At 32.0% G+C, this 27,738-nt stretch overlaps 3 protein-coding genes across 5 annotated transcripts; 1 reads left to right on the top strand and 2 right to left on the bottom strand.

Moving 5' to 3' along the window:
* Positions 1-202: 202 nt before the first annotated feature.
* Positions 203-19,631, top strand: shg (shotgun). The gene is made up of 10 exons (XM_066302493.1): positions 203-796; positions 10,775-10,962; positions 11,021-11,488; positions 11,545-11,747; positions 12,071-13,973; positions 14,477-14,674; positions 14,725-15,166; positions 15,223-15,389; positions 15,441-15,786; positions 15,912-19,631. Exons 1-10 carry the CDS (start codon positions 718-720, stop codon positions 16,382-16,384), a joined length of 4,467 nt encoding a protein of 1,488 aa, XP_066158590.1. The 5' UTR covers positions 203-717; the 3' UTR covers positions 16,385-19,631.
* LOC136350608 (jerky protein homolog-like) lies at positions 2,286-4,259 on the bottom strand. Its single transcript, XM_066302496.1, has 2 exons — positions 3,175-4,259; positions 2,286-3,112 (listed from the first exon to the last, which is right to left on the bottom strand). The coding sequence occupies exons 1-2, from the start codon at positions 3,979-3,981 to the stop codon at positions 2,330-2,332; spliced, it is 1,590 nt and encodes a 529-aa protein (XP_066158593.1). The 5' UTR covers positions 3,982-4,259; the 3' UTR covers positions 2,286-2,329.
* Positions 19,632-21,859: 2,228 nt separating the features above from the next.
* Positions 21,860-24,977, bottom strand: LOC136350610 (transforming acidic coiled-coil-containing protein 1-like). 3 transcript variants are annotated; one of them, XM_066302499.1, is made up of 7 exons: positions 24,698-24,977; positions 24,555-24,640; positions 24,421-24,461; positions 24,215-24,367; positions 23,339-23,467; positions 23,132-23,281; positions 21,860-23,073 (listed from the first exon to the last, which is right to left on the bottom strand). In XM_066302499.1, exons 4-7 carry the CDS (start codon positions 24,364-24,366, stop codon positions 22,893-22,895), a joined length of 612 nt encoding a protein of 203 aa, XP_066158596.1. In that variant the 5' UTR covers position 24,367; positions 24,421-24,461; positions 24,555-24,640; positions 24,698-24,977; the 3' UTR covers positions 21,860-22,892. The 3 variants fall into 3 exon arrangements, with proteins under 3 accessions (XP_066158596.1, XP_066158595.1, XP_066158597.1); XM_066302498.1 differs by having other exon boundaries at positions 24,215-24,372; positions 24,698-24,976; XM_066302500.1 differs by lacking the exon at positions 24,421-24,461 and having other exon boundaries at positions 24,215-24,372.
* Positions 24,978-27,738: the final 2,761 nt, after the last annotated feature.

The following is a 27,738-nucleotide window of genomic DNA, read 5'->3' as shown; positions in this document are numbered from 1 at the left end:
TAGAATGTAAATTTCTTCGCCATTCTGGTCAAACACTTGAATCATCCAAAGTGTGAAATCATCACGATTTAAAAGCAAAAGATGCTTCCTGAAAATAAGGAAAAACATCATTATTTATTATATAGAGTGCGATAGCAATATCGTTCAGTGCAATACCCAGAACTGTCACTTGACTTTTGCGCGTGCCCAGTCATGCCACTCCCAGTCTCAGTGTAGTAGTGTGCTTGGTTCGTGGTGTAGTTAAACAGGCCAACGTAGTACTGAATTTGTTGTAGACTTTAATTTTAAATTAAAACATTCTATTACGTTACAACCAGTTATATCAATTTTCCTCTACGCTTTAAAACTTCAATCTGCAAACTAAAAATAAGAAAACAACGTCTTAAAAGTTTTTGTTTTTGCTATGGAATGTTGGTAGTTTTGTGTTGGTACTGTGCATTCGTCTAGTGAGAAGAAAAGGTACTTCATTACCATTTACTTCAGTTCTTTGTGCCTTCCGAGTTTAGTGCTAGTTGTAAACCCTCATTTAAAGTGAATATTTTCTTAAAAATATAACAAATTTGCGGAATAATGCGTTATAGTGATATGGACATCAAGTGGATTTTAAAAAATTGACCAAATTCGCAAATAATTAAGTCAAACATGTAAACACTAATGGCTGAGAAGTACTTGTATTTCTAATTTATTTGCAACAAGTGTACATTACTTGGATAAAAAATGGAACATATGGGATATTTATTATTGACATACACACTACTGCTAGCAGCAGCTCAAGCTCAACTTAATTCTTATGGAGGTAAGTTTATATCCATTTAACCACTTAGGTTACAGAATCTGCATGTACCAAGAGTACTGTTATCTGGTTCTTGGGTACCTCAGGAGCCAGTAACTTCTCTTCATTTAAAAGAACGCCTTTTGAATCACGCTTTAAGCTGAATAAGTTAAATTTGCCTTAACAGAGATCCTTTACATTTTTCTCATTAAGTGAACCATGAAATTTCACTTGTTGCTCTCATTTGAATTTATAATTACACTGGTAGTTAAGCTTAAAAGAGGAAATGGTTCTTTTATAACTAGTCTGCTAACTAGCTATGTAACCTAAAGAAGGTATTTTTTGAGTTACCTTATAATTTGTGATATTGGGGGTCTTGGCTGTGTCAAACTGACATAATTAAACTGAGGATCATATTTATCTGAGAACAAACAATTTTATGCACAAATGTTCATAAAAACATAATTAAAAATATAATTATTATTTTATGATAATATCATCAAAATGAAGGTTAATTACAACAATGTGTTTTTTAATATAAAACTGACATAAGTAATGTAGAGAATTTAAATAGTGGCATAGTAATATTCAAAGTGTGTTATTTAAGAAGAAAAATATATTGTCAAAACAGTAAATTTGAACTATTCTATAATAAAATCAGTATCTGGAAAAAAAAGATTAAGACTAAGACATTTGATTTATTGTTTCTGCATACAATTTCTTACATTTAGAATTTTTGAATTAAAAATTATAAAACAGAGTGTCAATCCCCTCTGTCATCTACCTATTCATAAACTTTAACCCGATTCATGATGTCACTAAGCTGATACCATGACATAATACCTCGTTGTATATTGTGGTTCCGGTTTTTCAGTGCTTACATATATTCAACCACTTAACTTTTGAGAGGCCTACAAGCCGGTAAAAAAGATTCAATTATTGTAAAGGGTTAACCCTTTATGATATTAAGCAGAATTTGAGATATTAAAAATCGGTGAGCTTCCTAATAGTATAGTTTTCCCCGAACAAATGTGTTGATTTGAAAATTACTTTTACTCTTTTCAGAAATATAATTATATATTTATGATAAGTTAAATATTTCGTATCTCTAAATTTTAATAAAAAATTCTTATTGTTATGATCACCAAGAGATTCTGTAAAATCCTCGAGGAAACTCTGCTTATAATTAAGGTATCATACTTTTCAAAAATATTTTCTTAAATATGTCTCTGGTACTTACTGGGTGGCATTTGACACAGTAAAGAATATATGTGACATCTCAAATTATATTTACTATGAATGTTTGAATTTTGAAAAGAACAAATTTTTTTTCTTTTTTTATATGAAATATGGGAATATTTTTTTTTTTAAGAAATCAAATTACAGCAGACGTTCGATAATGTGAACTAATTAAAACCAAGTGTGGTTCACATTATCGAAATGTTTCCATTAGCGAACGTAATTTAAAAATTCAAAGATTTATTGAAAGAAACGTTTAATACTAACATACCTATAAAAAATTAACAAATATTCTTTTATTGTAGTAATAAGTAGTTATTAATTAGAAGAAAAATAATCAGCAATTTTAGTCTGCGTAAATTTGCGATTAGCATTATCTTCCAATGCCTGAGCCCGTAATTTACGAAGAACTAAAATATCCGCGTATGACACTTCTTTTCTTTCAGCCCAATCTAAAGCTTCATTAAATATATGTACAGCTTGGGCATCAGTCACCAAACTTTTTGCTTCAATGGAATCGTCTTCATCATTCTCACTGTTCTCATCTTTAGTAGCATCATTCGTTAGTTTGTCCTCGTTCCAAATATTAATATCAGCTGAGGTACAAACAGTGTTAGGATTCACTACTTTCAATAAATTAACAACATCCAATGATGCACTATTGACAATAGAGTCAACGCTGGATAGCAAACGTTCTCTAATTACACTTAAGGGAACATTCTCTTCTTCATTATCTTCATCATTGGTACTAAACAGCTTATTCCAACATTTTGCAATAGTTTCCTGATTAAGTTCACTCCAGGCCATATGTAAATCTGTGACAGCTTCTCTTAATGTTACTTTTTTTAAAGCATCAGATATGTTTTGAGGATTCTTAGACAAAACAGATGAAAGTAAAAACTTTCGATAGTACAGTTTTGTTAGTCTTATTATATTCTGGTCCATTGGTTGAATTATTGATGTTACGTTAGGAGGCATGTACATAACAAAAATTGACCCATCTCTGCTCCTCAGTTGTTGTTCTGGAGGATGACATGGTGCATTATCCAATAGTAATAACGCTTTTATTGGAAGCTTCTGTTCTTTTAGGAAATTTTTTACCTACAAATTGAAAAACATCTTTAAATTATGCACAGATCATTTGTGTTTGTTTATTGTTATACCTGAGGAACAAAGCGCTTATGAAACCATTTCAGGAATATACCGCTAGTCATCCAGGCGGTTTTTGAACAGTCATAATCAACAGGAACTTTAAAATTTTTAAATGATCGTGGATTTTGTGCTTTTCCTATTACCAATGGTTTTATCTTGTGTGAACCATTAGCATTAGTACAGGCCAAAAACGTTATTCGTTGTTTTTCTGTTTTTATACCCGGAGCAGATTTTTCATATGATGCAGCGTAAGTTTTCTCTGGTAACATTTTCCAATAAAGACCACTTTCATCTGCGTTGTAAATTTGTTCCATTCTTAAATCTAACTCTTTAATGATTTTTATCAATTTTTCTTTAAATGGTTGTACTAATTGTGGTTGTGCTGATAATTTTTCACCAGATATAGATAACAGTCGAATTCCATATCTTCCTTTGAATCGTTGCAGCCAGCCATCACTAGCAACGAAATTTTCAGTTTCTTTCAGTTTTTGATTTAACAATTTAGCTCTCTCTTTAAGTATTTCGCCACTAATTGGAACATGATTTTCCCGCTGTTGTAAAAACCACTTATACAGAGAATTTTCCATTTTGGGTGCCTTTGCATTTTTTAAAGTTCTTCTATTTCCCGGTCCTCCAAATGTATTGCACGTTCTTTGTAAAAGTTGTCTTTTCATGCGCTTAATTTTGCAAATTGTTGCTTTTGATACACCATATTTTTTTGCTAATTGTGTTACTCCAGCGCCTAATGAAACTTCTTCTATAATTTTCACTTTCTCACTTAATTTTAAACATTTTCTTTTATACGACATGGATGCCATGATCGTAAAAATGTATTAACGCATGCAATGTATTGGTTGTTATAACGTATGTATAAACGTGTTCTAAACACCATCTACGACTGGCTTGGTTTGCCAGGTTTGTCGTACTTTCTTGCAAAGGTGAATCCCCAACATAAATCGGCGATTCACCGTCGCAAAAAGTTGTTTACGTCATCGAGCGTATACATTGTTTACATTATCGCGTGTTCCGTTTGATGCTATAGAACGAAGTATGTGTTTACATTAGCGCAAGTTTTAGTTATCCCATATTTACGTTATCGAGCGTCTGCTGTACTAGTATTTAATTTGTGTTGAGTAGTAATACAAATAGGTGGTATAGCAAGTAAGTGTTGCAATCTATCACGCCATAATACCTATCTAATGTACAGCCAAAATCTTGTGTATAGTATATATAATATATCATATCTCTTTTTTCTGAGTAATGAGCTTAGTAATGAATGCTGTCATGTCATTTGTTATAAGTTATTTATACTTAATTGATAATTACAATGTATAATTAGGATTTCAGGAAATTTATTGTTCTACATCACATATATTGGAAGTCAACTTATGATTACCTTGATAGCTACATACTTAGTCAATTAAAATCTTTCCTTTGCGAGGATATGCCATGTTGAGCTGTTAAAGAGATGTATACTTATTGATTAGACACTATTGTTTCAATAGTTACTTGGTTGAAATGAAAAACCTATTGATGGTAAAAGAGGGCAACTTAAAACAAGCGAAGTAGGAATTCATAAATATAAATTTTACACTGAGGTTGGTTATTACAATTGATTCTTAACTAAAGTTCCCAGGCTTTATCTTTTCTCAAGCTTTCTTTGAATAGTGTATGTTGGATAGCGTCACTTTTTACATGCAGACCTAGAACTACAGATTGTTGACCTGGTAAAAAAAATGATTTGATCTTGAAAATATAAAAAATTATTTACTCTCTAAGAGAGGCATAATTTTCAATTTTCTAGCTGTCCCAACTAATATTAAATAACTAGGAGATGCGCAAATAATTTTGTCAAGACTAATCCTTAAAGTTATCTTATAATAGCATAAGATAATTTCAAGAATGAACCTCAGCATGGGCAGAATTTTCATTTAAATCTCTTGAAATTGCCTGAACTAATTCAATTACCCAATTAGAAATTCTAAAACAGGCTTTTAATGGTTTTTATCAAGCTGAGTTAACTAAATATTCTAAATATGTTTCTTATGTAATCTTCTTCAATAAAGATATAAACACAATACTCTCTTCACTGTATGCAGAGTTTATTCATTCCAATTTGTCATTGGTTTATTAAAGCAAATCTTGACTTAATAGGGCTTAATTAACATTTTGTTGGAGCAATTTGTGACTCAGATTTAAGTAAGTAATGAAATGGACGAAAGTGTGTTGCCTTCCACAGCATTTTCAATTTACTTTATTGAAGGAACCCAAAATTGTTTGTCATATAGGTTTGATTTTAGAACTGAAAAAGGGTCCTTTATTGAAGAGTCCCAACTTCACTAAATAAAAATATGAGATCATTTCCATTCGGGTTTTTTCTTACCTCCATGCCCGTTACTACAGGACCCAAGCTTGCATAACGGATATATGCTAAAATACCCGAGCGGCTTGGGCAATACTTCGACAACCGCACAAAGCGGAATATGTTGAAATATTCACACTAAGCCACGTTGAGCTAGGAGAGAACATGTTTTATGAATCAGCATTAGTGGCTGCTCTACAATTTAACAAAGATGCAATTCTTAACATTTTGTTTTAAATACATTATTTTTTAAATGGGTACTAAAATTATATATCTATCTTTATCCCACATTAAACTTGAATAATAGTTAGAATTTAAGTGTAGTTTTGACCTTTTTGTAAGAAATGGAAACAATTTTCAATAAAACTGGCTACTAGTCCTTTATTTGTTCCCTTGAACCATGTCATATTAGGACATAACTTTTTATTTAATATTGTTTTAAAAATAAAATTTATCTAGGGCGCCAGCTTATAGTAATATATTCTCCTCACGGATTCTTGTATTGTACAAAATAAGCTTTATACTTAACTAGGTACTAACAACTACCATGGGCATAAATACACGTATCAAATCCATAGACGTTTCATTGTCGGAATATCTTGTTAATATTCTTTTACCCGCACTTCCATTATTATTCAAATGGTAACAGCTCATGAACATGCCTTTAAAATATTTTCACAGGAACCTATGAAATAAATCTACAAGCGGGGACCAATCACTGTATTATTTTTATTATTAAATCATTTAGGCGTGGAGCTTAATGTACTGCAAAATACTTATATAATTGAACTTTAGCCTACTTAAAGGTCAATATATGTTTGAATTCGGGCCTAAAGTTTTTTTATTAAAAATTCAACATCGTATTTGCGTTTAGAGGATTATGTCAATAAGCCTTATTTACATTGCAATGAGTTAGAGCCTTACTAGGAAGGGGAGTAGGAAAAAAATAAGGTTTATTATGATTTAAATCCTCAGTCTGGTTAAATTTTCTACTCCCTTTTTCTATTGGCTTATAGTGGAGATAGCAGGCAAGAGGTGTTTGGAATGATGTCATATATCACATTTACTAAAACGTTTATCGAGGTAGGGCCAGAGCCGTATTCACATAATACAAAAGCAGTATTGGAATTCTCACCAACTTATACAGTATTTGCATAATTGTCATAAGTATTAAATTATTCCAATTTGTTATATATCTCTGCTATAAAGTAAATGGCTAGTGATTTTTATGGAGTAAATTTTAACGCGAGGAAGATTTAATACCTTTAATGTATAAAAAGCGTCAAGAAATCTCACTTCACTAACGACCTTATGTCTTCTAGGCGGGATATTATAACTGAATTTAAATTGTATAAGATTTGAATTGAAAGGAGCAAACCTTGACCGTCTTGGACTTGAGAAACTTTCCTTGTTTTGAATAGCTTTGTTTTATGCTGCAAGTTATAACACTATCAATATGTCTGATCCACACATATATAACCTTGTTAAGTGCCATTGGATGCATGTATGGAACTTTAATCATATGTGGATGTTTACTTTTCAAGTGCCATTTTGTTTATTATTTTTTGCCAGTAGTAATATGAAACAACGGTATTGAGTTATGGAATGGAACCATAGTTTATAAACATTTATACATTGCAAGTCTAATATTGGATTGTTAAATTGTTTTGATAGACTATGTGATATACAGGGTGTCGCTTTTAAAGCTGTGATTGAAGATTACTCAAAACCGGTACGTTTTATTTAAAAAAATTTAAAATAAAAGTTGTCCGATAAAAAAAGGAGTATGTCATGAACATAGTAATTTTTAGCCAAAACGTTGTTTTAAGGTCATTTCTAGGACAACTTTTTTCCAAATGGCAACCCCGTATTTTTTACAGATCCTCGTAGATCTTGAAAAAATGAATATCTTTTATATTAAAGTTTTTTTTATTAGATGTTTTGCTGCAGAGTTATCCTTGATTTTTGTTCAACTTTTTCTATAGTCGAAATTATTGCGTTCTTTTTTCTGAAAAAGTTTTGCAATGCGTATTCTAATTAATACTCACAACAATCCTTCTATCTAATAAAAAAAATGATCACACTTCTTCAAGGTACTTTATTACTTCTACGAGAAGCCCTGTAAGTTATTAATCAATAATAACTAAAAGGGCGCTCCCTGAGCTATCACATTTCACTTTCTTGTAAAAATTTGAGTCACGCTGGCCAATTCTGAAAACTGTATAAAGCCCTCGTATAACACCCTAGATAGTACCACCATTGGGCACGGAAAGGTCGTGAAGTCATTAAAAGACAGGAATTTTAAAGATCCTTTAGAGGCGTCAAAAGGAAAAATTTATTTGAGCTGTAAATAGCTTCAAGGACGTGTAAAATGTTGTCAAGAACAGGTGGTAAATCATCAACTATTCACCTATTAAGGTTTACCAACATATAATGATTTAAATGAAGTGTCATGTATACCCTTCTTATCGTTATGCAGCAATGCACCTACTTCCGTTTCCCATTTAAAATTTCCATGATTCACCTTAATAGTAACATGAAATGATTACATTGTGGAAAAATAAAGAATCATTTCCTTTTCTAAAATATGTGGTTATATAGAATTTGCAATTTTCTGTGGAAGTGCAAGGCACAATGCGCTCCTTATGTAAGAGTAATTAAGACTCATATAAACAGTTTAATTGATACAATGGGCAAAGTTCGGAATGTGTTTTGTGTGATACTGCAAGCAATGTTGTTTTAACATATTTGAATGCCTGCAAATACATTTAAGGTTTTTGGAGTTCTATCGATAGAACTGTTTAGATTGAAGTAAAATGCTGCATATGGTTGAACATTGTACTCAAAAAACAAGCCCGTAAACCATATTGACATTTTATCAAACAAATATCTAGAATTAATTTTATTTGTTAGTGTTTGACTTGGAGTAGATGATGTCTTACTACAGGCTTTTAGGAATTCGCCTCTTCGTTAATGAAATGTAATACAATTCGTGGGTTATGATTTAAATCGGTGACTCATTGAATTTTTTTGGACCATTAACGACAAATTAATGAGAAGGAACTTTTCTTCGGGCGAGACATTGAATGTTCTTGTGATGTTGACATACATTTGCATTAACATAATATTATTATAATTTTCAACCGTTTTTCATCAATTGACCACTAAATTATCAAATAGGATACAATAATTTTCCTGGGCAAGAAAAGTTTATTTAATGGGAATAACATGATACGTGGTCTCACAGGCGCGAAGATTTGTTTGTAGTCTTAGATGACTAAAAGAACAGTCATACAGCCATTTGCACTGCTGTCGAAATTTTAGTCATACCTTTCGATAGCAGGAAACAACAACAATTGTGTTTTATTGATTAACAATTAAACATTGCCAGACTTGCATAAATACTGTTTTACGGCAATAAGTGGGTAGAACTATGACAAAATACCGGTACTGGGAATAAAACTCGTGGCGTAAGCGTGTTTCGTCGCTTGCAAGGGGCATTGATTATATTGTGCCAATTAATCTTTTTTCCCTGGAATGGTACTACTGAAATTTTGCTAGGTACATATAGAACGCTAACACATAACTATATCCTGTTTGTGCAGAGGTACTCATTCTATAGGGTGATCCAAAATTAAGAATTTCCCATTTGGATTTGAAAATCCAAATAGAAACACAAAGCAACATTGAGAAATCATCCGCGTTAAACCTTAAAAAATATATATATTTTTTGTTTGCATATTTTCTGCAGAAATATTCATTTAACATTTGTTTGAATTTACTCATAGCAATGTTGCATATTCAAAACTGAATATGTTTTAACCACTTAAAATATATATCTGTTTTTTGATGTTAATACAATATTTGAATTTGATATCTGAGGAGAAACGTTGAAATCAGTTTATTTTTTAATATTCAACGTAATCAAAGTAAACTTTTGATATTAGGTACTCCATCAGTAAATATTGCTATAATTGTATCAAATATGAAATGAGTAATTCTTCAAGTACGTAAATTCAATCCCTTTACTAGAAGTTTAGCACTAAATATACATATATGCGGAATTGAATTGCACACATTTCATGCTTGATTAATGATGCTTATTCTAAGTTACTTAGAGGCCGATAAAACGGATTTTCATTGGAAAAGGAAGTCTCTAATATTAATACGTGTGGTATTGTTTTCCAGGTATTTTCGATTTTCGATGAAGTTTATTTATTTAATGTAGACAGGTAACGAAACTAGTTGTGTAATTACGGAATATGATGCTTGCCAGAAATATCATATCTTATCGCTGATTAGATTGCTACTAAAATTATATTAGATAAAACTCTAAGCAAATATGCAACGACGAAAGTTCATGAAATGTAGTGGATGATAATGCTAACATACTAACAAACAAAATTTTTCATAGGTATTATTTTGTCATTGATTTAAGACAAGTTTCTCATAATTTTCATAAATTGATCCCTTGGGTTTAAGTCACGTATTCTTGTTAAATGGCTCAGGGTAAAAATAACATAAAAATGCTCATTAAAACTAGATAACTGTGTCTTAATAGGCAGTTTAATGTACGCTTAAGTGTGCCTCCAATTTAAACTGGTTGACAAGCATTTTCCAGGCATTTTTTCTTCTTAAGCACAGGGCCGTAACGAAACTGAAATATATGTAAGACAAATTTTGATATTATCTATTCAATCTTGCTAATATCCATAAAGCTTATTTATAGGTCAAAGTAAGAAAGTCTTGGAGAAATTAATCTGTTAATTTGTTAATTTATTGACAGTTTTTCATGGTAAATAGCGAATGTTTTAACCAATTTCCTACGTTTTCAATTTACTCCCTATTGCGAGTTTTTTAAAATAATTACCTACTATTTTAAAATGCCATAATTCGGTTCAGACATTACTGAGCGATGTATAAATAGCGTTCCTGCCCACACTAATTTACTTCTGCAAAGTTTAACTAAAGGCTTTTGCTGTTGTAATTTTCCGTTTTACTCCTCGAAGAATTGTTATATTTTTCATTTATTTTTTGTTCGGGTCTTGGGTATTATTTCTGAGAATCATACTTCATCGGCCGGCTAATGGCATACAATGTTTCACGATGATGTCCCAAACCGCACTTTATCACGGCTTTATGGCAAAATTCCTGGTACCTGAGTCAGAAGTAACCTTAATTTTCTTAGTGATCCTTTTAACACAACCGTGAATAAAACTAGTTTTAGTTACATTTTTCTTTCTTTGTAGATGACAGTGACAACATTATTGCACATACAAATAATGCTGTCGATTTTGTGTCAACCTCTTTGCCGGTGCGAACTAGGGCTCAAAAAATTACTACTGATAGTAATAAGAAGCCCATGTTTACTGATTGTGAGTCTTATAATAGAGCCCAAGTGCAGGAGGAGCAAGATGCCCGAACTTATGTTATTGAGGTAAACGTTTTTCTAGTTCACTTTCAATGAAACTGAATTCGAAGTTTGATTTATCTAGGTCAAAGCCAACGATGATGATCCTCCAAATGCCGGTGGTACTGTGACATATAAAATAGTAAAACGTGATGGGGGAAAGGACTACTTTATTATCGATAATTCTACTGGACAAGTACGAACTAACACTCCTTTTGATCGTGATGAGCCTTTTAGACAAAAGGAGATGTATGTCACCGTACAAGCTACTGATAATGGCAGGCCGCCTTTGTCAGATATTTGTACATTCAAAGTTACGATTACTGACATCAATGACAACATACCTCAACTTGATCAGCAAAGCTATTATGCCAACGTAGCTGAAGATCTTAAAGTGAATAGTGAGGTTATGAGAATCTTTGCTTATGACATAGATGATGGCAACAACTCTAGGGTTACATATTCATTTCGAGAGGACAGTATAGAATTTACCAACACTTTTCGTATTGATGCAGATACTGGGGTGGTATATCTTCAAGAAACTTTAACTGGGGTAATTTTGGGATATTGGTTTTTCAGTGTTTATTAAGCTATATGTTTATTTTTTAGAGAATTGGGTTCAAATTCACTAGTCAAGTATTTGTACGTGACAATGGAGATGAGCCGAAAGCCACAGAAGCACCCATTGAAATTGAAGTTGTAGGTTCGGACAAGAAGGCCCCTCAAGTGCTTGAGAAGATCCCAGACTCAGTCTTGCAATTAAGTGAAAATTTCAGGAATTTTACCGAACCTCTAGTTACAATTGTTGCCAAGTAAGTGTGACTTAAAGTTCAAAGCAGAAAAGTGGCACACTGGATTTTTAAAATTAAGTTTCAAGTACCATCTTAAACACTTTTTATACTCGTTGAGATCAGTTAGAGTTAAGTTGACAAAAATGTTATAGAGTTTTTGTATTTCTCTCGTTATTTTTTAAGGAACGAATACACATTTTCCCTTACTTTTAATGTGGTATAAAATCTGTTATCCGGTATAAAATTAAAAACCTTTGAGATTTATTAAAAAATAAAAAAATAAAAATCAGGTGCATCATTTAAAATAGATATAATTTGGTCACTAATGCATTTGTTTGTTCTAGATCAAATATTGAGGAAGAAGACTTGGCTTTCGAACTAATTAAAGGCAAAACGTTGCAAACGAATAAAGATCAAACTTTCATTTTACAACCATCGAAGGAAAACACATTTACTGCACAAGTCTTATTGGCTCGTCCCCTGGATTACGAGACTGTTACAGATTATACTCTAAGTATTCGTATTAGAAATAAAGACTTGATGGACACTTCTGTAGACATCCCTATAAGAATTTTGGATGTAAACGACGAATTGCCCAATTTCATCGAATTTATTCAAGGCAGCGTTGTTGAAAACGACGAAGTCGGTGCTCAAGCCATGGTAGTTAGAGCCATTGATAAAGATGGGACTGCAGAGAATAATATAGTTAATTATGAGCTCTTGTCGAACGTCGAACAATTCTCCATTGACCAGCAATCTGGAATAATTAAGTCAAGACAGAGATTTGATAGAGAGCTTGTGACTGTTTACAATCTTAAAGTTCGTGCCTTTGATAACTCCCCTAGTGCTTTGAAAAATACTGGAGAACCTAATGAGGCTGTGCAAATTTTCCAGATTGCAATAGAAGATCGTAATGACAACGCTCCAAAGTTTACTTATTCTGTGTACAATTGTACAGATGTACTTGAAGATTCTAATATTGGAAATAATGTCGGCGAAGTTAAGGCAGAAGACAAGGACAGCGCTTCTTTGATTATATACAGTATTGTAGAAGGAAACATTGATGATGCTTTTGTTATTGAGAATACAACTGGTAGAATCAAAGTAAATAAGCAACTAGATTTCGAAAAAGTTGAACAATACCGCTTGAGAGTAAGAGCCTTTGATGGGATTTATGAAGATTTTGCATTAGTCCAGATTTTTATTGCCAATGTTAATGACGAGATCCCAGTGTTTGCTCCGCACGACAAAAACATCACTATTGAAGAAGAAACAATTCCGGCAGGTTGTATAATAAACGTTGATGCTTATGATCCAGATATAAAAGACCGATCGGCCAATCAGCATATTTTGTATGCAGTTGAAGTAGATTTTCTGAAAGTTTCAAGCACAGGGTGCGTTAGTTTAACTAAAAAGTTAGACAGAGACAGGCCGTTTGGTAGCCCCTTTCGTCAAGCATTTATATACGCGTACGACAACGATGGAGGCCCGAACTCCGTTAGTGGATACTCTGAAATAATCATTAATCTAGACGACATTAACGATAACGCTCCATTTTTAAATGTAACCGAAGTCGTCTGGTATGAAAACCAAGACCCGGGCATTTTTAACGAAATAACTGACTTGAGCGCTGATGACTATGACGGACCTGCGAATGGACCTCCATTCACTTTCGAACTAGCCTCCGAAGCTTCAGAAGAAATAAAAAACAAATTCAGTATCAGACACTTTACTCTTTTGGCTTTAGTCATGTTTGATAGGGAAGAAAAAAAATACTACGATATTCCCATTTTAGTAACGGATAGCGGTATTCCACCTCAAAGGAAAGTCAGCATTTTACGAGTTATAATCGGAGATCGAAATGATAATGCAGCCAAGGATGGGTCTAGTCAAATTTTCGTTTATAAATACGAGTATTGGAATACTAATATTCCTATCGGCAGAGTATATGTGGATGATCCCGATGACTGGGATTTGCTAGATAAAGTATTTATTCAGCGGGATGATTTCGATTATTTCCGTTTATCAGAGGAAGACAGAGGCATGATTATTATGTCTAGCGGCATTTCGGAAGGTACATATTTGCTACGCTTCAACGTGAAAGAAGAGCATCTTCCGGAAATACCGCTACATACAGTATCTGCTAACGTAACTGTCACTGTGAAAGATATTCCGGAGGAGGCTGTTGTTAAATCTGGATCAATTAGGATAGATGGTGCCACTATTGAGGAATTTGTAGAAGAAGAGGTAAATTTTTAAAGAATAAGGATTTATAATTTCAATAGAAGAGTTTTGAAATAAATCGAAAACTATAACTGATTATATATTTGGAAATTAAGAAAAATATATACATTTGTTAAACTGTCTCTGGCATTCATATTCAAGTAATTTTTTATAATGAAAAACAGTTATGAGTGGAGTTAAGTCTTGAAATTAACTTGGAAATAATAGTGGCACTTCATTGCATTTTGACAATAGTTAAATTTTTTTCTTAATTCTTAATAAATGTGTTTTAAAAATTAATGTCGTGTTTTTTCCTAGAAAAATTAGTATTTTTCTAGAGAAAAGCAGATTAATATTAGAAAAGACTCAGTATAAATTGCCCCATAAGAACGCGTTTTAAATCTGAATTTTATAAAATTATTAAAATATGAATCCAGTATAATTCCATATAATTAGTCCTTCTTAACTCTTTTCTTAAATATTTGATTTTCACCTGTTTGCAATTAACCCGTATGCCTTTTTTGTAGAACGGAATCAGTAGAAAAGATATTTTACGAGATAGAGTAGCCGAAATCGTCAATACTTCCTCAGCAAACGTTGATGTATTCACAGTTTTGACAACTCCTAGCAATATATCATTAATCGATGTTAGGTTCTCAGCACATGGATCGCCGTACTATGCACCGGAGAAGCTTAACAACAAAATTACTGATAATCAGGAAAAGGTAAATTGCTTAAAATAAAACAAAAATTTACTAATACTTAAATCTTACAGTTGGAAGAAGAACTGGGTGTTAAGTTCATAATGGTCAGCATAAATGAGTGCCTTAATGAGAACGTGTGTGGTGAAGGCAATTCCTGCTCAAACAACCTAAAGATCAACAATGATGAACCTGCAGCTGTATACACAAATAAGACTTCATTTGTTGGAGTCAGATCTTTAGTTGAAGCTACTTGTGTTTGTCGGGAACGAGTCCCGCTTACTTGCTTGAATGGCGGTTCAATGCAGGATCAAGTTTGCTCGTGTCCAGCGGGGTACGAAGGGCCCTATTGCGAATCATTATCAATCGCATTTACCGGCAGAGGATGGGCAATGTATCCGGGTTTGGAGTCTTGTAATTCCACTGAGATTACTTTAACCGTGACTACGCAGGATGATAATGGTTTAGTGTTCTATGCGGGGCCCTTGACTTATCGCCATGCGCAACTTTCAAAAGGTACATAGTTCTCGCTATTATTTGCATTATATTAATTTAAAGTAATTTTTTCCCAGACTTTATATCCCTGGAACTCCTGGATGGCGTGCCCAAGCTCAAAATATACAATGCCATTGATCAAATAGAAGTATCTTCGAGGGACAACAATCGAGGTCCGAAAAGTCTAAACGATGGAGCACCTCACAAAATTAGAATTAGCATCTCTTACAGTTCTGCTGGCACTGTAAGTTACTTAATGGCATCTTAAGAAAAAAATCCATTTGTTACTCTTTAGAACGTGGAAATGGAAATTGATGATTGCAAAAGCAACTGCCTGCAAGTACAAACAATGCCTGCAAGCCTACTTCGCATTAACGGTCCTTTGCAAATGGGCGGGTTAAGTAAAAAGTTCTCAGAGGAGGATGCTAAGTTGCTTTGGAATACACTGGCTCCGATGGATACGCCGTTCCAAGGCTGCATTAGGAATTTTAGCTTTAATCACCACTTATACAACCTAGGGCAACCTTCTGATTCTTATGAAGCATTCCCGGATTGCAGTTATGCATTGCAACAAGCTGTCAGTTTCGGTATTGATTCGAATTTCCTAGTGGCCATACTTGTATGCATTGCAGTGCTATTCTGTAAGTATTTCACTGTCCATACTTAATAAATAAATAATTCAAATTCATTTTGCATGTCTTACATATTTACACTCTATGTGCAAAATCTAAAAGTGTCTAATGTGTAAATAAATTTCTTGTTGCAGTATTGCTGTTGGCAGTGGTAGTACATAGACGTCAACACGACAACTTAAATGAAAAAGACATTGATGATACAACTGAAAATATCATCAACTACGAAGATGAAGGAGGCGGTGAATCGGACGCTCACTATAATTTGTCTGTTTTCCCACCGACGACCAAAGAACCTCTTCAACGAAAAGAACCTGATATTAATTCTACTGAACCAGATATCAGTGTGTTCTTAGACAACAAAAAGGATAATTGCGATAAAGATCCTGAGAATTTGCCGTATGATGATGTGAGACATTACGCCTATGAGGGAGATGGTAATAGCACCGGATCCCTTTCATCATTGGGATCGTGCACTGACGATGGGGACTTGGATTTCAATTATTTGTCCAGTTTCGGAAAAAGGTTCAGTAAGTTGGCGGATATGTACGACTATGATGGAAGCGACGATGACACTCAAAACGGTGGTGATGAAGCCTGGTGCTAGATTTAAATCCCTAAAAAAGTTTTGTACTTAATTTACTGCATCTGACCAAAGATTCTTGGGTGGAGCTAGCGGCAGTCGTCTTTTTTTTTGTATATACATGCATTCCTAGTTATAGGATGACTGAGGATGCACCAATAGTGCCAAATTAAATGTGAACTGAAAGTATCGAGTGAAAAATTTCATAAATAAGCCATATTTTTGCAATTCTCTCTAGTATACACAAAACTAGAGTGATCATTATTGGAACTGTATCAGGTAGTTCCGTCACTTAACATTTCCATTAAAACTAAAGCCGCAAGAAGCCTTTAGAGACCAAAATTAAAAAGACTGTTTTGTGTAAATTCCATTTTCTTTTATAAGCAAACACTAATAATCAAACGTCCTTTGACAAAAGAATACTTGGTGCTACAAATATCTCAACACATAACAAAAATATATTTTTTCTGATCTTATTGGTTAATAGATTATACGTGCATATTTTTATTAGTGACTATGATTGTGGAGACAATATTTGAATATGCTAGGGAGCAATACATTAATTTTCAGTTGAAATGCTGAAAATTTCTACAGGGTTTAGAGGTAGATGCAACGGGTTAATGCAAAAGATGTAGTGATTGGAGAATGTGGCATAGAAAATAATGCCCTGGAGATAGTTTATTTGAAATATTCGTATTAGGAGTTCTTTTCATTAGCGAAACATATTTTTCACTTAATGTGTTATACTTTTCGCACAAATGATGGACGATAAAAAAAATTACATACTACTCATATTTTTCCGATTCTGGCAAATATATAATATATACAGGGTGTCCTCGAATTACGTGGCCAAAATAATACCGCAGATTGTTTGAGTGAAAATAAGTCGATTTAACTAAACTTCCCTCAGTCCAAAAGTTGATAATTATGGAGCTACAGGGTGTTAAAGTTGAAAAAAAAAATTACATTTTCTTTAATATCTTTCGATTTCTTTGAGTTAATTTCACGAAATTTCATATTTGAGGGTGTTTTAGGATACGAAATTCAAATTTATTAACGATTTAGTTGTTTCTTCTAGGAGGCGCCACAAGCGACCATTAGGACACATTTCAATCTCTGTAACTTTTTCGTGCCACGGTGTATATTATTTTGGTATTTAAAAACCTTTTTTCCTTCCTTTTATACTTAGAAAAGGTATACTTTATTGACGTCGCTAGAAGCAACGGTTTTGGAGAAAAATGCATCTAAGCCTGATGCATGCAAATTACCTTAAAATTAGACGCCTTTCAATATTAACAAAAGTTTTCCGATTTGGAATTCTACGGAAAGGATATTTTTCCTTGTAAACTCGTACACTTTTTTGACTATTACAACGGCAAAGTCCATAAACTAACAGCATATCCACCATTTCAGAATAAGTGAATTTATTGGCCATACTTATGGATATTTACAGGAACAAGAAGCGAAACTGACAAGAAAAACTGAGGGCTAAATAAAAAAACTGACATTTGAGAAACAAATTCAAGTGTTAAAATGTCAATTAAAAACATAGCCAACTGAGTTATTTACTTAAAAGCGCTAACGCAAATATGCAGCGCATTAGAATTATGCGTTTTTCTCCAAAACCGTTGCTTCTAGCGACGTCAATAAAGTATACCTTTTCTAAGTATAAAAGGTAGGGAAAAAGGTTTTTAAATACCAAAATAATATACACCGTGGCACGAAAAAGTTACAGAGATTTAAATGTGTCCTAATGGTCGCTTGTGGCGCCTCCTAGAAGAAACAACTAAATCGTTAATAAATTTGAATTTCGTATCCTAAAACACCCTCAAATATGAAATTTCGTGAAATTAACTCAAAGAAATCGAAAGATATTAAAGAAAATGTAATTTTTTTTTTCAACTTTAACACCCTGTAGCTCCATAATTATCAACTTTTGGACTGAGGGAAGTTTAGTTAAATCGACTTATTTTCACTCAAACAATCTGCGGTATTATTTTGGCCACGTAATTCGAGGACACCCTGTATAATAAGGTAACATTCTACAAGATATATGTCTTTATTCTCATCGTCTTCATTTCTTGCATTAACTCTGATGCAATACATATTGGAAAACACTCACTTAATTTACGAGTCGTCCTAATAGGTAAGTCCCTACGATAACTTACGAATCCAGAATTTTAGCAAAATCAACTATTTTTTGTAAAACGTCATGTAATTTTTTCCCACTTTTTCTAGCATTCATTATAGGGCGTAACTATTTAACTTAAGTAGTTTATAGTGTTCTATCGCTTTATTTATTGCAGCTTTCCAATTGCAATGGTCAATTTCTAAATCTTAAGAGCCGTCCACATTGCGAAACGAATCGACTAAATATATAACTATGAAAATCAAAATCTTTTTATACTAAATGAAAAATAACGAATTTAATAAGTTCAAGAGTAGGTTAGCTTACACTGGTGGCTGTGAAAACACTATAAAATGACGTGTGTTTCAGCTCGTATAGACTGTTCTATCCGATGTGACTTATTTAGAAACAATAATAGTTCTTCGGATCTTTCACGATTCACTGGTTGGTAAAGAATATACCTATTAATGATAATGTGATTTCGTATTAGTTATAAAGCTTGATTTATTTAGTAGAACATGTCGACATCATCAGCTTTTTATTAGCACAGCCTTTAAGCACATAATCAAACTAGGGTCGATGTGCTCCACTAATGAGTGCAAATAATTCATATAGACATTAAGAAATTACTTAGTTTATGTTTTAGGTATATAAGTATTTTTAAGCTCAAAGATAGCAGGAAGATTCTGGTTAGCTAATTAAATAAAATGTTATTTATTCTTTGATGAGTTTTTTTTAATTTAACTATAAAGACTATTAATTTGAACCGGGAAGTCCTAAATGACAGTTTCGTTTATTATGCAAGTATTTAAATTAAGTAAGTTAGGTTTGTAAATTTTTTTAAGTAAAGGTTAAGTCTGTTAATTACATTCCTTTTTCGTAAGTAGTTTTGTGATTTATTTGGCAGCCATAAGAGGTTTTTTATTTAAATATAAAATATATTTTTTGATCTCTGTTCACATTACAATCAGCAAGTATTTTGTATAAAGTTTAAGTATTTGCGATAAATCATTTTCTTCGTTCAATTCCACGCTTAAATGGCGGCTTACAATCGCAGTTATCAAAGATCGTAACCGCAAAATTAGATTTAAATCACTGCCATTTGTATTTGTGTATTTTTCCAATAAATATGTTTTACAGAAACAGTAAGAATTTTATTTGAGCTTGGATCGTTATTAAAACAATTAAGTCTTTGTATTTAACCACTGTTTATTCACTTGTTTGATTTTATTTTAATTTCAGACAAGCAATGAAATGGACTTAGCCCATTACTAATGTATTAACATTAGATGGTAAAAATATTGTAGAAAACGTACGTATGTGGTAGTCCGTGACATTTGTATTCAGAAAAAATATTTCTTGTACGCTTTGAATATATGAAGTCAAAATAATTCCCCCCAGCTATTTGATTAACATTAGGTCTTGGAAAAGCATGTGTAAGTACAGGGCAAATAAATATCATTTTAAAATGTGCATTTAAATGTTTAATACAAAAGTTGGAGCACTTTTTTTGTATTTTACTAAGGTCGTTACCAATTCAATACTCTCATTGCAATTTCTGGAACTAGATAGAAAGTTGCATAAATGGGAGTAAAGTAGCATTTTTTAATGCACAATTATCAAGATAACGAGGAAACCTATAAACCATTGGAAGGAGAGACTTGCACCAACATTTATATCATCTAGGCAGGATTGACTAATTAGACAATCAGTGCCCAATTTTGAGCAGCCTGGAACACGTATAAAGCATTTATACAAAATGTATGTTTTAACTAATAAAGTGCAGACGTAGATTCATTTATTTTGTTCATTTGCATCACTTTCAATTGCGTAATGTCCTTTTAGTTCCAATGGTAGTGAATCGTTTTATTCTATATTTGAGTTGTCTATTTTACTAATTTTTTCTTTTTAAACAATCCCCGCATAGAGTAGTGATTGGAAATTAAAAAAGAAAGAAAACAGTATTCTATGTAGAAGCAAATATCGATTAAATTAAGTACGCAAACCACTATGTCTATGGAATAGATGGTCTGGTTAGATATCCCGTGAGGGCATAAAAAATGGAAGAAAAGAAGATACTAAAAAACAAGATCATTTTTCATTGCTATTTGTGTATCTTCCTCGAATGGCGTGTAGATTTAATTTAAATAATATAATATTTAAAAAGCTAGGGTAAGTTATGAGGAAAACATTTTAGTGCTAAACCCTGTATCTATTAATTCTTTGAGAAACCTCTATGTCCTCTATAACTACGTTGGATACATTACAGATATGACACATACATATGGCTGGCAACTTTTATATTAAATCATTTTTGGATTATTTTATTTTCGATACCCTGTACAATTTATTCGAATTTCAATTGGTGGTTGATCTCACCTCCACTCAATCAAAAAATGAATAAAGTCGCTAAAAAATGTTTACACAGATGTTAACATCCAGGACTGAATTTTTCCTGATAAAAAGGTGACAAGTCTATCGAATTATTATTACTGGACTAGGTTGTTATTATTTATTTACTAAGAGTTTCTGTCAGAAAATATAGCCTAAAAATATGTATCTAATAAGTTAGCACCTAGTAATTTATAACCTTACACGTTAAGAGTAGTTATTGTTCAGTTACACAAACTTTCTAAGGAATTGCCAAATGTTAATTTTTGAAATATTTTACCTAAATTTGCTCTTTAGATGTTCGTGTAAATGCGCAAAACTGAGTATATTACTTACAGAAAGGAAGCATACAATATGTACTTATGTTATGTATATATAGAGCGAAACACGTGACATGCTCACGGGGGTTTTGAGTATAAATCTAGTAAGTTGCTTTATAAGTTAACCCAAATACTAGGATATTTAACTTGTCAGTTAAAGTTCTTGTATTTATAGAAGATGCAAATTAGCAGAGAGGGAACGAACAGAATCTTGCTTTGTTGTTAAAGGCAGCGAAATTTCTACTTTTATTAGATGAGTAGTATGGAGTTTAGCCCATATATATAATTATATTTTTCAAATCCTTATTTCTTTTTCCTTATTATCAACAGTCTTCTCTTCAAGAATAGATACCATTTTTTACTTATATTTACTACTCGATGATTATCTCAATAAAATCGAAACTTTGTAGTTCATAATGTGCAAATATCATTTATACGAACTGTCCATTCATTGTTGCTACCTTGAATTTTCATTAAGGAATTTAAATTGAATCTTAGTGGCAAACAATCATGTAGGTGGATAATTTATATTATTATTCTATCCTGAACCCGTGGCTAACTAATCAGAATTCACCACATGATTCACTGTATTAACCTTGAAAATACTGAGGAATTCCGAGTAATAATAAATAACAATTTAAGTGAATAAAAAAATAAATATTTATAAAAAACAAAGTACCTGTATATTAAAAATATTGCTACCGAATTTTAAATTTATAATACATAAGCCAAAATATACATTTGAATAAATACAATGTAATACGGTGCTTTATTTAGACTAATATTAGAATTCCACACCAGTGGAAAAATAAATAATTTTGTCACTACAATACGTTTCCATAACATATTTAACGCTAATATTCGAAGTAACTGTTAACAGCGTGAAGCAGATTACCACAATTATTACACATACCTCCAATAACGTATTACAAAGGCAACTTTCATCAACTAAGTTGTCTGGGTTGTTATCATCGCTTCCTAACTGTTTAAGTTCCCTGAACGTCTAAAATGACTGAACAAGAGTCTCCACCAATACTGTAGGTCTAAAATTTCGGATTAATACCGCGATTCAACACTATATTAAGTTGTAAAGTTGACGTCAATAGAATTGAAGTATTATTGCTACCTCACGGCGTTTTGTGGCCAGAAAATAAGTTTCAAATATGCATAAAGATTCCATCAATTTTTATTTTTCTATACTTAAGAATTGTAAGTAAATGATACCTGAGGGTTCTCTCCTACTTGAAAAGAGCAGAAGCGGCCCATCAGAACTTATTTTCTGGATATCTCATATGTACAGCATAACTATGAAAAACATTGAGAAAATGGTTTCATTGGAATTTAAAGAAATATTAATATGAGATGAGAAAATTCTTACATTACGATTTACTCTATTTTTTTAAGTATTTTCAGTTATATTACAATGAAAAAACCATTATAAAAATATAAATTAACAACAATAAAAAAGTAAATATGAAAATATAAAAAATGTTGTATGAATCATTGTTCATTAAGAATAATCACAAAATATATTTGGATAAGCTAAACCTTAAAAATATCAGTTTTGGTTTAGTGAGAATCACTTGAATTAAACGCAAACCTTAAAGCACAACAGTTATTTAATAAGCAACAAACTGACATTTTTGCGGTTTTGATGATTATGTTGCACTTAAAAAATAACTAACTAGATAATTTAAACTTGTTTTCCAGTGATATCATCACACAAGGCTGATAATTGTTGGCATTCCTCTGTTTTTTGGTTTAACGAAGTTTCTAATGAGGAACATTTAATCTCCAAACGCTTTATCAGTGCCCTTAATTTACTACTCTCATATTCATACTTATCTCTAACATTTAATATTTCTATATTACACCTGGAATAAAATTGAAGAAGTTGGCATTTGCTGATTTTGTTAATTTAAAAGAACTCACTTTTCAATTTGAGATTTTGCGTATGTCTTCAAAGATTCATACTTGGCCTCATTTTGTTTCAATTTTTCTTCGGCGATCTGGAGATTCTGTGTTAAAGCTTCTTCATTACTTTTAAAACCGTCCACTATTATTTTGCTTCTGTCATATTTTCTGATGAGTGTGATAAATTAAAATATTATCGGGAAAATGACCCTAAAGTAAACTTACTGTAAGACGTCAGAAAAAGCCAACTCCAGTGTGGCGAAATGCCTACTTGTAGTTTCATGCTCCTGTTTAAGTTTTTCTAGTTCAGAACTCTGATCTGATATTGTCTTTTCATAATCAGATAACAGTTTCCTATGAAGGGGGAATTTTTTGTAATATAAAGTAAACACAAGCTGTTTTATTTAGATGTGTCCAGTATTTGTTATCTCCAAAAAATAAGAGTTACAAAATCGGTTAAAAAGGAAAAAAGATGAAATTTTTCTAGACTTTGCTTACCAAATTATTTTTGGCTTCAGAGATTTTTTGAAATAGTAAGACCAGTGCAGATCTGGTGTTTTTCACCACATCAAGGAGAGTTTAACTTGCTTTCCAACAATATTTATTAACAAAAAAAAAACATTGTAGCAACTGGTGTCATATTGAATACATTTTGTATCTCTAACCATTTCTAAAATAACAATTATGAGTATATCTAAATAAAACACCCCACATAAACAGTGGACACTCTTACAATGCACAATATGGTTAATAAAGGAGATATATGGTAGGTTAAATATAGAAAAGTGAAGTATTTTATGAAAATGGACAAACCATTTGAAAATATTTTATATTTGCTCTAGTCATTTTTATTTTTTTTTAATGCTCAAGTTTTCACTGAGACAATTGGTGTCATATCAGCAAAATCATATAATCCTGTATAAAATTTATGAATTTGGGATAATTTGCAGGTACATATATAATAAATGAAACATGTTCAATGTAGAGCAGAAATGTTACTTACTCTTACTACATACAAAAACTATACAACTATATAGGAAATAAATAGAATTATAAATAATGATTATAATTTTACCTACTTTCTTTTAATAAATTACTTACTGATATCGAGATATCTCAGCCTTAATAGACTGGTCATTATTGTGGGTTTGTTTCTGGTTTTTGAGATCACTCTTTGCTCGAATTTCAAACTCTAAGCTTGATTTTTCTTGTATGTTAGACATTTGTAATTGAGTGTTACTTAGTTCTTCCATACTATTCTGAAAGCACAATTAACACCTGGTAATTTTTTTCTTGACTTTACATACCTGCGACAATATTAACACCGTCTTTTTATTAAGGCTAGTTTCTGTAATGAAAAAATTCGGGATTGTAGATAGACTCATTTTTAATTAAAGTTATGAGTTGAAGAAAATAAATATAGAAATGTTCAATACTCTACCTTTTACTGAATGGGAATTTTGGCATACCTCATGGCTTAGTAATACTGTACCAAGTAATTCTGAGATCTTGGGAGATAAGTTATCACTGGAAAAAATGTTGACCAAGTGATGACAAGGACTTAATTAGCTTGTTCAATCTCACCCTTCATGTGATAAATCTGGGTTGTGAGCTTCCACAGTGGGTTCTTGGGTCTCTGAAGCAAAATTTTTACATTTGCTGGCGCAATGCTGTCATGACTTGAATTAGTGAAGTAATTATTTGGCTAATTAGTTTGTATGTTGTACTAGAGGCGGGAATGTTTTTAATACCAAGGGAGACTCTATTTTCATTAAAAATCACATAATTAATAACATCTGTAAAAAATAAGTAAATCCGACATTAGACCAATAACTTTCCGACAAAACGTCAAAAATTGTAGACGTCACTGAAATGCAGCATGCGTGCCTATAGATGTCGCAGCTAGATGTACTGTTTACTGTTATATTAGGACCAATTCATTCATGATTCATTCCGGAAATGTGAGAGAAATAATTTTCGGGAAAGATTTTATGATTGTTGTGCTGCCATTGATTACGATTAATTTCTTGCTTTGTGGTATACCAAGTGAACTGAAATTTTTACTCATAATCAAATCAACTGCAAAGTATATATGTACTCGTTTTTGTGGAATCCATTCCATGGCCGACATTTTCGATTCAATCGAGCATGTTCTATACAGGGTTATTGAGGGTTAGTTGCACATGTTCTATATAGGGTGTTCCAAATTTTAATTATCACAATTTTTGATCATATATATTATATCAAACAGTAACAATAACTGGCTATAAAAGTTATATTCGAAAAAGGCTTTATTACCGAAAAACAAGGTGTAAAAATTTTGGAAAACAAAATTTATCGTTCTCGAACGGCTGGAGATTTTTCAATGAAGTGTTGTACGCGTTAACTTTTAAGAACATTTTTGAATGAAAATACATTTTTAGTTTTGTTAGCCGTGTCCCTCCTAGCACACGTCCTTGACTATTTTGAGAGAAACAATTGATACGTTACGGCTTTTTCATAAAATAAAAATTAGTTTTGGATTCATCAGTCAATATGGAAGAAAAAGTTCACTTTCAATTTTTTTGTATGACACCCAGTTTTCGAAAAATTCAAAACCATTTTAAAACTGGCCTAAATGGTGCTTGTTACCATGATATTTTTTAAGCAAAGCATTTTTCGCACACAACAAACTAGTATGATTTTTAGATGTACAATAAGTACGGTTAAATTGTCGCAATTTAAAATTTTAGCTAAATATCTAAATAAATGCAGGAGCTCTAAAGAAAAAATTGAAACATTTCTGAAATTTGAATACTCTGTAGATAAATAACGAAAGTATGCGGCCCTACGTTTATACAAACTTCTGTATGTACGTACATAATATTTATGAATACCCTGTATTGTATCGAAATAGGTTCCAAATTTATTGCTCCTTTTACTAAATGCAATCAACAAGAAGAGAGTACAGCATTTTATAAGCTGTATAGGATATTGTTAAGGTGTTTGGTACATAAAATAAGTAAATAACCCAATATTGTACAGGGAAACGGTGTATACAAAAGGAAACAAATGCCGAGTATTGTCTTGTTTTAATTACCAACCGAACACTCAAAATTGCAAGTTGATCCTTAGAAATATATCAGTTGTGTACCTACGGACGTAGCAAGTTTTCTTTCCCACATTGAGAGTTTTTAAGATGTTTTTGATTGAAGGCTTTCGCCAATTTTATGTTTTTCATAACACTACGAGAAATAAAAATAATTCATTAACGACGTTTACAATATAATAAAAGATTCCAAAAATAATAGTTTTTTCTTATGTAACCAATTTTGTAATTCTCATTGTCTCTAAGAAAGTAATTATCGACATATTTACATAAACCAACCGACATATGGGAGTTGGTACCTAGCAACCTCCTTTTTGGGTTTCTTGAAGAATTTGTTAACCAGTTGTTGGTCTAAAAAATATAACACATTTTTGGCTTGCTTCTGCATCTTTTTATTATTTTTCAAACTTTCCACTGAGCGTAGCATTGTACTTTTCCGATTTTTTAAATTTTGGCCATCGATATCTCGAAAATTTGTGGATCGATTGTTCTAAAAAAATATTATAAATTAATCGTGTGATATATTTTAGTGCTTAGTTTACCGAGAGAAGCGGAGGTCGCCTCCATTCTTTATTTTTGTAATATTGAAGGGTTCTCAAAAATATATGTCCCTCAGACTTCATTCCCAGCGCTCTTGCGCTTGAAAATTTAATGATTAATTGAAGATTTGCCATATTTACAGGTATGAAGATTAATTATAGTTTTGCAAGCTTGTTCCGATAGCCGATCTAGAATGGACCGCATTCATACCAAAAGTTCAGAAAATTATAATTTTATTGCATAATGCTATAGATATTATAGATATTTCTAGTATATTTATATGGAATATCAAATATTAATACTAAGCATTATGTTATAAACAAGGAGTATACAATTTCAAGGGGTCCGGTTCTCAATTGAGGTATCTTGTCCGGGGTTTGTAAATATGAGAAGCTTCAACACTTAATTTTTTACAGACAGATGTAGGTTAGTCAAATTTTTCTTATTTTTCAATTTTTGAACAATACTGGAGATTTCTCAATCAAATGGAATATGTTTGACATAAAAATTTAGATGTATTTCATTTTGCTTCCTAATATCTGCATAGGCCATTGCCGTGGGAGTACAGGATGAGAATTTCTCTAAACGAAGTATAAAAAAATGAGTTTCAGATACTTACCTCCAGTCAAATCTTCGTCACAACATTCCAAATTTTCAACACTGTCCCTTCCCTATTAGGAACATACAAACATATGAAAAGTTTTCAATTTATTAATAATTTGAGATTAAAATTAATGATAATATTTAAAATAAAAATGCAATTACTTTTTTATACCGATGGATATGTGTTATTTTGATAGTTGATTGGCCATCTAATCATTAGCGCATTCGCAATGTAAAAGGCCACATGGAAATTTGAAAAATAGCCAACTAGCTGATTATGGAAACATACCCTAATGTATTTTGCAATAATATTTGTTACATATTCCATATCGAAATGGGGCAATATTAACACGAGCACAAATATATTCACAAATACTTTGTTTATCTATAAAAT

The sequence above is a fragment of the Euwallacea fornicatus genome, chromosome 3 (genome assembly GCF_040115645.1).
Source record: "Euwallacea fornicatus isolate EFF26 chromosome 3, ASM4011564v1, whole genome shotgun sequence".
In the NCBI taxonomy this organism is placed as follows: domain Eukaryota; kingdom Metazoa; phylum Arthropoda; class Insecta; order Coleoptera; family Curculionidae; genus Euwallacea; species Euwallacea fornicatus.
This window is presented reverse-complemented; position numbering and strand designations above follow the sequence as displayed.

Bases quoted from the DNA above. Each gene is read 5' to 3' on its own strand.
- shg (XM_066302493.1), top strand. From the start codon at position 718: ATGGAACATATGGGATATTTATTATTGACATACACACTACTGCTAGCA. The intron at 10,963-11,020 runs GTAAACGTTTTT...TGATTTATCTAG, and splicing joins CCCGAACTTATGTTATTGAG to GTCAAAGCCAACGATGATGA. The intron at 15,787-15,911 runs GTAAGTATTTCA...TTCTTGTTGCAG, and splicing joins ATGCATTGCAGTGCTATTCT to TATTGCTGTTGGCAGTGGTA.
- LOC136350608 (XM_066302496.1), bottom strand. From the start codon at position 3,981: ATGGCATCCATGTCGTATAAAAGAAAATGTTTAAAATTAAGTGAGAAA. The intron at 3,113-3,174 runs GTATAACAATAA...TTCAATTTGTAG, and splicing joins ATAAGCGCTTTGTTCCTCAG to GTAAAAAATTTCCTAAAAGA.
- LOC136350610 (XM_066302499.1), bottom strand. From the start codon at position 24,366: ATGGAAGAACTAAGTAACACTCAATTACAAATGTCTAACATACAAGAA. The intron at 23,468-24,214 runs GTAAGTAATTTA...CCCCCTTCATAG, and splicing joins GCTGAGATATCTCGATATCA to GAAACTGTTATCTGATTATG. The intron at 23,074-23,131 runs GTGAGTTCTTTT...ATTTTATTCCAG, and splicing joins GCAAAATCTCAAATTGAAAA to GTGTAATATAGAAATATTAA.